Source organism: Perna viridis, chromosome 10, assembly GCF_037379345.1.
Source record: "Perna viridis isolate PV_CMFRI_1.1 ecotype Kerala chromosome 10, ASM3737934v1, whole genome shotgun sequence".
In the NCBI taxonomy this organism is placed as follows: Eukaryota; Metazoa; Mollusca; class Bivalvia; order Mytilida; family Mytilidae; genus Perna; species Perna viridis.
In genome coordinates this window covers 13,099,392-13,109,554 of record NC_142454.1, presented here as the reverse complement: position 1 = coordinate 13,109,554, position 10,163 = coordinate 13,099,392, and the positions used below count along the sequence as shown (strand labels likewise).

The following is a 10,163-nucleotide window of genomic DNA, read 5'->3' as shown; positions in this document are numbered from 1 at the left end:
ATATTTCAGTATTCAAATGATAACAAATGTATCGTTCACCACTAGTAATTGAACTCTAACTATTGTTTAAAACATATAATGTAACGAGTTCCTTTTGAGGTCCTCTTTGGATTTCAAAGTTCTTTAAACAATTCATTGAGTTTGATCTCTGCGCAAAACATGGAAACGTAATTAGCATTGTTGTATTTCAATATTCTTGGTTTTGGAATAAAAACATAGGACGGTCAATTTTACAAGATGATCATGTGACCGGTGGAAATGAAGATTCTCTTGTTTCTTATAACAACCGCCTTTTATAAATGGAATGGTAAGTTTTAAATATTTCTTCAAGTTGCTTTATATTTTATATATCTGTAGTACTTGTATTTTATATATCTGTAGTACTTGTATTTCTTTTATAGCATTATAAAATGGAAAAGCAAAACTCAACAGTCTCTTTTATAAAATAGTGTTATTACGATATTCCTATCTCTATTATGGCATGAATTTTTATTTCGTCAGAATGTGTCTTTTCTCTTTAATTGAAGCACAGATCGAATTTGGCATCCACTTTTAAACTTTTTTTTCAAACAAACTCCAAGAATTTTTCACTATACTGAAACATCACTTTTATGGATTAATGACATCTGTAAAGGTTTATATCTGCTCTTAATTGTCTGCTTTATATTCTCATTTACAAATCGAGCTACAGTAATAATTTGTTAACGTTTAGTTTCAGGATGTACTATTCCAACAGCGTTAATAGGTACATGGACAAGTAGTGATAAAGGATCTATCACACTGACATCTACTGGCCTCAGTAATTATGCCATTTACAACAAAGGAGGACAAACATTCACTTGTTTTGATCAGACTGGAGATTATTACTCTTTCCAGTAAGTACTCGTTGTCTTTGGCATTCTTAGAGCAGAAGGCTTCAGTTAGTATTTGTAGACTTTTGTATGTTTCGATAAGATCGAATACTTGAAATCTTCTCAGTAAGTTTTCGCAGCCTGTCGCATGCTTAGATCATATGCGATACTCTTTTCACTAAGGACTCGTATCGTGACATTTTATTTTCAACGGTCTTTGCTTCTACAAAATGTATTTTATTTATTCTTTTTTAAGTTGTTGTATTGAATTAGTCCATTTTAAGCTCATCATCATTTTTGTTACAGGTTGAGTTCTGTCGATCTGTTTTAAGCTCATTATCATTTTTGATACAGGACGAGTTCTGTCGGTCTGTTTTAAACTCATTATCATTTTTGTTATAGGGCTTGTTCTGTCGATTTGTTTTAAGCTCATCATCATTTCGGCTACAGAGCGAGTTCTGTTTCAAGCTCATCATCATTTTTGTTATAGGACTTGTTCTGTCCGTCTGTTTTAAGCGCATCATCATTTTTGTTACAGGGCTTGCTCTGTCGGTCTGTTTTAAGCTCATCATTATTTTTGTTACAGGACTTGTTCTGTCGGTCTGTTTTAAGCTCATTATCATTTTTGTTGCAGGGCGATATGTCGGTATGTTTTATACTTATCATCATTTCTGTTACAGGACGAGTTCTATTGGTCTGTTCAGCTCAACGGCCGTCGCTGCATTGTGTATTGAGTTTCAATATGTTACAACTGGGATGTACAAATATGTAATTAAAACTAGTAAGTTATTAAAAAAGAGATTTAGTCATATTGCTGCCAAATGTAATGTATAATAATTAAAATAGCATACAATAAATGCAAGCCAACCACTTTTACACATACCAGTATTTGTTCAAGCGTATGATGAATGGAAATCTTCCTAATGATATCTGGACTGAAATATATGCATGAAAGTAAGAACTTACGCAAGTTGATACTTGGCGCAAAAAATTAAAAAAAGAATTATTGTCTTCGTTCATTCTAGGTCAGCTGAGTCAAGCAGATAATGAAAGGTTTATGTATGTAGCACCTGGAACTACTCTGACATCTTCCTTAGTATGTAACGATACGTCTAACACAGACTTCCACTTTTTATTTGATCCAAGTAAGCTTACCGATAGTTCGTTTGGTAAAAATAATATATTTACTGTCTTAAAGTTCAGTTTCCCCTGCTTTACTTATTTGCTCCTAAATGTTGATTGCTCTTATTTTCCCTTTTATTTTGACGTGAACATTGGCTTTTAATAAAAACGGAAAATTAAAAAAAAATCTTTCTAAGCAAACAATTAAAGGTAAAATTTTTACTTCTTCGGTAATTGTCTTTTCTCATTAAAAGACGGTCTATTTGACGCTCTAATACAGAACAAAGTATTCATAGTTGTGATTTAACATATTACCAAATAACCACTGAGAATATTGGTTAAGTCTTCCGGAATTTTGGCATATATAACCACGCGGCTCTGCTTGAACCTAGGATGTCCCCAACTTATATAAGTGACATATCTATCGATGTCCTCTATAGCGTATAACTTTGCACTCTACCTAGTCTCAAAATCTATAAATCTTTAGGTTTAGACCCATCGTCATTTGCTAAGGATTGTCCCAGTTTCCTCCAAGGACAGATGTCGTACGTGTCAAACATAACGACCCCGGGAGAGTGTAACGGAACCGGAAGTTTGGATGTATGCACAGACACGAAGAAAATGACTTTTAATTATACATCCTGTTCAACTGTACAAGCTTACTCAAGTAGGTTTTCGAAAAAATCCTAATTTTGTTTAAAAGTAGTTTGGAATATACAGTTGTTCAGAGGCATAGGACTGAAAGGACAGAGACAGCAAACACTTTTGTACTCAGTGACCGGAAAATAAAGATAATACATTTATATAGGAAACTCAGATTAAAGGGACGTTCGTCAAATGTTGATTTTTTTATTGATTATGTCGACTATTTGTATTAAAATATTGGGTGACACAAAAACAAATAGTGCAACTGAAACAACAGGGCGGCATGTTTGATAAATATATATTTATTTAAAAGGCACATGTACGAAGTATGTATTCATGTTTTCATTCGAAAGACATTTTCTAATGCACCCTTAATTGTTTTGCTGAGCCGTTCGACTAACCTATACATGTCCAAAGTACATTCTGAGTTTGTTTCCTGCGTTTGTTTTACAGGTGGAGGTGAGCTGTACTGTTTGTACGCAGAATCATCTGGAACATACTATAAAGTGATGTTGTACAATACAGATGCCACAGTGGACGATTCAACTACATATAGATTCACGTGCTATGTAAGATATAAATATCTGACCACAGCAATTCAAAAGGTTAAAGAAGTTAATAATGACAGGGCGTAAAAATATGAACGTCCCAAAATCTTTCAGTCAAAAGTGGCGTATGTATTTATTAGTTATTATTTATTGGAACTCCTCAGGGTTTCTCATTACACAAATGTGTGGCGGAAAATCCGAGTAGTTCAGATTGCAGTTACAATGTGATTGTTTGAACTTTTAACGCAGACGCACATCATGTGTTATGGGAAGTCTACTGATGACCCGACGTCCCATGGAAGGAATTTAAAAAAAAATAACATGCAACATGCGCGGACGAATTATTTCAAAACTTGTGCGCACAAGTCAGGCGGGACTCTCGTACACTTCCGTTGTGATTGGTTTACCGATGTCAGTCCTTGGCAAATTCGTTCATCCAGAATGAATACATTAAGCAAGTGTCAAAAACTAATTCGAGAAAATTGTGGCTTATTAGAATTCATGATTTACAGTGATTTAAGTTCCTGGTTGAAATTTGATTAATCCACAGTGACGCAAAATTAAAATTTCATTTTCATTTTTTTTCTTTACTAGCGGTTAAGTTTTATACACATGTATAATATTTTTAAATTATATTAAACCTTAGCTAGTAGATGTCAATTCGGATGGTAATATTTACGGGACACAGTATCCGAAGAGCTGCTATGCTGGACAGACTCCTACATTGGTTAGTGACGATGGAGGCTATATCATATTCCACCAGGACAGTAAGCATCGTCAAAATAATTAGAATGTTGGTTTATAGCAATGTATGAACATATAAAAATAGCTTGTCGGATACCTACCAAGCAAAGGAAAAAAGCACCACTTCTCTCCAGTTGTGCTATTTTAACAATTTCAAATATTTGATAAAACAATCATCTGCTTGACACTTACACGTTGCTATTGGAGGAATTTGCGCTTTTGTCGTGGCAATACAGGGGACTTTGTACAAAGAAGTCAAAAATCAAATCTGAATTGACAGTGAAATCACTTTCTGAATGAATGGTTACAAAGAAAGTCGATCCTTAAACTGCTTAAGAAAGACATTTTTGTTGTTTCATAGAAAACAAACAATGCAGTCATGTTGTAGGATTTTGTTTACTATACGGCTTTATTTTTCATCTTCGGCCAGAAAAATATCAATTTTTGAGAGATCAAATCTGATAATTTGGAAAATTTGCACTACACAAAATTTTGATATGGGATTCCACTAAAAAATGTCAGATTATCATTTGATGTTTTGAATGTCTCACTGTGACATCTCTCATGCTTGCTTTTTTTCCTATTTTTAGGTAGCTGCGGTATGTAAATAATATACACTATTAAGTTAATATCACACTTGATTTTGTTCGATGTGTCGTTTTCTTTGTTCACACGTCTTTTTTTTTCTTTCACTGTGAGTGTTGTTAGCAATTTTACTGTCATGTACTACTATGAGACATCTGTCGTTAGTTATAACCCAAAACAAACAGCACTTGATATATATAGCTACCTTAATATATATTTTAAAAGCCAAATGTAAATAACTTTACTGTGATTCTGTTTGCATTATTCATGGACCAGTCGACATAAAGAGGCATGATGTACTATATACCAATCACTCTTCTTTTTGGCTTTCAGACGATGACTCTACGACATCATCAGGTTTGACAGCAGCTGCCAGTGCTGGGATAGTTATTGCTGTTCTACTTATTTTCATCATTCTGGTATTGATTATTGCTTTCTGTATATGGAAACATAACAAGAAAGTGGAGCCTCATATTCCCGACCAGGGCGTCGCCCCTGCAGAGACGAAAATGCCTGCAGAACAGAGAAGACCAGACCTAGTTCGGAATACGAAGGCAGGCAAAATATTCCACACAAGCAACGATATGCCTGATATTGAGGCCCAAGAAAAGGTCCCAAGATTCCAAAGAGAAGTCACACAGAATTCAATGTTGAGAGGACAGATCATCACACCAAGTGTCGTTAACCCAATGATGAGAGAATGGACTGACTTAGACGATTCTGATGATCTGACCCTCATAGGAACAGAAAGCATGCGCGCGCAGTTAGATCCACCTACTGCTTTCGGGTCACCTCTAACCCCGGTGGAGGAGTCCAGTAGATACATGGGATTCTTGACGGAACCAGATTATTCAGGACATGAAAGATCGCCGAAGAAGAAAAAGAAGAAAAAAGTCAAAAAGAAGAAAAAGAAGAAATAATCGATGATACTATCAGTTTTCTCTTTGTAAAACAACTCTTTTTTATAAAAAAAAAATCATAATCATTGTAAATGCTGATAATTAAGGCCACGATTTATTTTAGCTTTAAGTAAAAACATAGCGGTCTGTCTTCGTTATAAAATGTGTCTTCATGTTATTTTTTTTCCATGATAGACTTTGTTGTTTTTATACCGTTGTTGTGCTTTTTGAAACGACAAACACATGTAATGATAACACCGAGTCTCCGTTTGTTAGTAGAGTTTACAAGTAATGTGGATTTAGAATGTTATTTTTAACTTGTTATGTATCGTCATGTCAGTAAAAAATGTTTCATTACCTGTTCCTTTTATGTTCTGCCTTTCAAATTCGTTTCCATGTCAACATTAACTTGTGCATACATTTCATATCAACCGCTTTGTATAGTAATCATGATCAATGCTCTTCCGTACGCACCTTTCTCGTTAAAATTTTCTCTGGAACTACTTATCACAGCCACATATTTTGAGAGAAGCAGGTACACTATATTTTAAACTCGAAGGAGTTTTGATCATAGTTTTCTTGTCTTTACTAAAACTTCAGTGACTGTGTGCACGTTAAAGTTACACAATATTTACAAAGTGTTTCTCTATTTTTTCAGCTTTGCAAATACACGGGAAAAGAATATTATGTATGCTTAGGCACTACCCCACAGTTAAAACAAAAAGGTCTGTAGCCAGTTACAAAATGGTCCCGTTTAGCCACCACAATGAAATATTACTCTTGCTAAAACTAAAGGCAAGGCTATCGAACCCTAAATCGAAATAACAGAAATTGGCAATGCATAAATAAAAATACTTTTAAGGCGACCAAATACATGTTACCAAAATACACTAAAGAACAAATAAAGACAACCACTAATCACAGTGAACTATATCCCCCTAAAAATAATACATGGACATTTAAAAAAAGAAAAACTCATTTCGATCAAACGTTTCTATTCTGTTACTACATATTAAACTGCTCGAGAAGAGTTGCCGTTATGTTGAACAAAATTGTCAACTAAAACAATGGATAACGTGCATCTTTTGACCTCCATATTGATGGAGATCAAAATCTAAAATGGGTACACAAAGTTGATCCCATATTTATAAATGACAAAGTCCGTGTTTTGTTGTGTGAGTTCAAGTCAAAATCTAAAATAGGTGCACAATGGGATCATGTAAGAAAGATTCTGTGAAAGTTTCAATTCAATTTGGTGGTGTAGCACGAGTAAAAGATCAGAGGTTCACCTCTACGACGGACACCCTTATCACTATATTAATAAGTAGGCATAATAAACAATAACTTGTAAAACTTTTTTATACAAAAAAAGCTCCTAGGAAGAGGTGTTTTAGATCAATGATTCTAAAGACAATAACAAAAACATCAAATAAACAAGAACAAAGTAATAAAATTGCTTTAAAAAATACGTGTAATACAGTAACAGACACGTAAATAACATGAAAAAAATATCAGTCAACATCATTAAGTGTGTAATGACGGGCAATTGAACAATTCAGTTGATGTATAGAAGTATGGATTTTCTTGTTTTTATCGAGTCATTCATATGAAAAAAATACCTCTGATTACGCGTTTTGTCATGTAAGTTTAGTACATTCTTATACATTTCCAACTATTGCTTTATAAAAGAGAGTGAAACAGTTCTCGTCGGTAGAGTTACTGGCTTGCTTTTGATACTTTTGTTTTACTTAGGAAATAAATAAGTAACATGCTAATGCGTCTGTCCTCTCCTTTTTCGGAGATAAAAGCCCCAAATATTGAAAATAATGAAAATTGAAAGCGAGCTTCTTCCACTACAAATCAATAACATGACGTGTGGGTAGACTGAGGTATAATGTAATCAAATTTGTCAAAGGGTGGATGCATCAAAATTGTCAAAATAAAGCGCCAGTATTTGTATGGCAAAATACATGTATAATAAAAATGCCATAATGTACGCATGTATCAAAGAAAACCTCAAACTATGATTTATACTGTTCTTTGAATGAAGTGATAGATATACATGCACGTTTGTAGATTAATTAGAATGTACATGAATATGTCCCTAGAACAAGAATTACAAAATGTACAAGGAGTACAAATGAAGAGTGTGATATGTGTAATTGAAATACTTTAAGTGGAAGGGTTATAAACATAACTTCAAATAGTGATACAGGTTACAAACCACCAATTCAACCAATGAGCATTTGGAACGTACGCAAAAATAGTCATACGCAGAAATTACCCCTGTTCCTCATAGTGCTGTGAAGAAAGTTCTCATCTTATTTAAAAAAAAAATAAACAGTTTCTGGAAGGAAAAACATTTCTGTACATTTTATTGGTGCATTTTGCTTCTTGTGATGTGAAGCCTAATCTCCATAATGATTTCTAAATATACCCCTATCATGAGAAAACACTGGGATTTTCCATGCTATTTATAGACCCTTCACTTCCGGTGTCCAGTACTGCACTGCAAGTCTGCTAACCCCACATGCCATTCTGAGGATTGTGTGCTGACATATGTAGAATTATGCTGATATACAGTCCTCTGCAGGTAAGAGTTAAGGTAAAGTCCAGAGAAGCCATTGAATATTGTGAAATTAGCATAGAAGCCTATGGGAAGTGGAATTAGTGGTTTCTAGCCTACATGACACTTTCGAACTATCTTACATTCTGTATTAACTATCCTTGTATGCTTGTATTTTGTGGTTGGTGTGTACTCATAAATTTACCAGGCGATCCCTGTCCGGGCATTTCGCCAGGTAGTTCTTTACTTTTAATCTCAAAGAGCTTATTCTCGCCAACATCGGTGGATTTAGCTGATGTTGATGGTTGAAGTTCTATATCACTTGTTGTAATCGGTTGTTTACCGTTTGGGCGATGGTATGCAGTTCCTTTATTGTCTTTCTGATTGTCAAAGCTAACGTTTCGGTCTTCGGCTGTTTCCATTCTGGCGTGAGATTCTTTCCTCTTCCTAGACGCATCCCTCTTAAATCGTTCTTGAATGTCTTTCGAAAGTTTTTCCGTCGGGCGATCGACAAAACTAGATAAGAAAGCTAACCCAATAAGAATTAAACTACCGACACATATGGCCGCTGACACAAGTCCATTTATTCTTTGTTTATCTTCCGGTGTGTATTTTGATTTGTCTGAAGTACCCGTAGAAGTCGTAGTCACTTTATTGGAAGACTGGGTAGTTTTCCTCGTACTTATGGTAACTGTGGTGGTTGTAACATCATTTGCAGGTTTCTGTGTAGACCAGGTTTGTGTTGGTAAATTCGTACTTGTGGTAACTGTGGTGGATGCAACATTTGTCAGATTCGCTGTAGACGAAGTTTGTGATGACTCTGTTGAAATCGATCCTGTTGATGACTCTGTCTTTATAGCTGTTGATGACTCTGTCTTTATAGTTGTTGGTGTTTCAGTGGTAGTTTGTGACACTGTCGTTTTTGGGGATGTTGTTGCTGCAGTTGACGTTTTCGTTGGAGTTGTTGAACTTTTCATGGAATCTGTCGATGCTGACGACGAATTAGTTGCCGTGGTCGAGCGTCCACAACATACCACACACAACAAAATCAACAATTTAATTCTTATATCCATGATAATTAATATAAGTACTGCTTTTTCATGTAGTTGTCTGTTTTAAGCTAGAAGAGATCCGTAAACTATCCTTCCAACGACACTTCTAACTTTTGTTTTCTGTGAAAACCCCTTCTCCTATACTGTCTCTATAACTCTGAACAATCACTCGAACTTAATGAATACATACAATATCAATGGGGGTGGGTTCAATGACACAGGTTTGGATGGGGTCATTTTGAAACAGTTACGGATGCCATAACATTGCCATTCGTTATTTGATCATAAATTTGCACTTTTTACCAAACTTGTGATTCTTAATGGGCTATATTAAAAAATTTAACGCATATGTTCATGTATGTTTCCCTTCCCAACGCCTCTCAATCGGCCACATTCAGATAACCTTTCAATTCATATCACCTAGTATCAGCTGGAATGGGGAAGGTATTTAATCAGTATTTGTACTAAATCAATGTTTAGTTGGACATGTATTTTCTGCATGTCAAACTATTGATTTTGAAATTCGTACCGATTGATACCTAAATCCAAACATAATCTTGTGTAAGTTCATGACTAAGACACGATATTGGGCTGTAAATCAAACTAACTACAATGTCGCAGGTCATATATATAATGCCGAATATAAAATACAGACAAAGAAGTGCAAATAGTGTTTGCTGATAATATTAAATTTTTTGTGTTTTATCTTTTTAAAAAAAGAGAGGCATGTAGAGAGGAATTTTTGAAGCCACCCACCTCTTTACAAAGACAAATATATAGCGATTCAAAGTAAATCAAAGACTGTTCAAAATCTTCAAAGTCGCTAATCGTCAAATATTCACTGTTTCTGATTTGGGCTGACTTTCAACATCAGAATTGGTACAAATGTGATATGCTTTAAAATCGGATGACTTCCGCTAAAATCTTGGTTCATATGCGAATATTAAGTACTGAAATAACGAGTGCAAGAAGCTGCTTACAATATTAGCGACTTAAAAAAGATACATTTTTGAAAGGATAAATATAAAAATAAACAAGAGGCTCACAGGAGCCTGAATCGCTCACTTGGTTAATTTTTTGCCTTTCAAGGGCAATAACTCTAACAAGGAGTTGTCCACCAATTTTGACTACATGAAGACTTTGGTAGTACT

The 10,163-nt window shown here is 34.8% G+C and overlaps 1 protein-coding gene across 1 annotated transcript; it reads right to left on the bottom strand.

Annotated features, from left to right (window-relative positions):
• Window positions 1-6,735: 6,735 nt before the first annotated feature.
• On the bottom strand, window positions 6,736-9,190 carry LOC148604587 (uncharacterized). The gene has a single exon (XM_088549676.1). It carries the CDS (start codon window positions 9,031-9,033, stop codon window positions 8,116-8,118), a length of 918 nt encoding a protein of 305 aa, XP_088405802.1. The 5' UTR covers window positions 9,034-9,190; the 3' UTR covers window positions 6,736-8,115.
• Between the last annotated feature and the right edge of the window lie 973 nt (window positions 9,191-10,163).

What these genes read in the sequence shown, in the direction of transcription:
- LOC148604587 (XM_088549676.1), bottom strand. Translation starts at nt 9,033, where the DNA reads ATGGATATAAGAATTAAATTGTTGATTTTGTTGTGTGTGGTATGTTGT.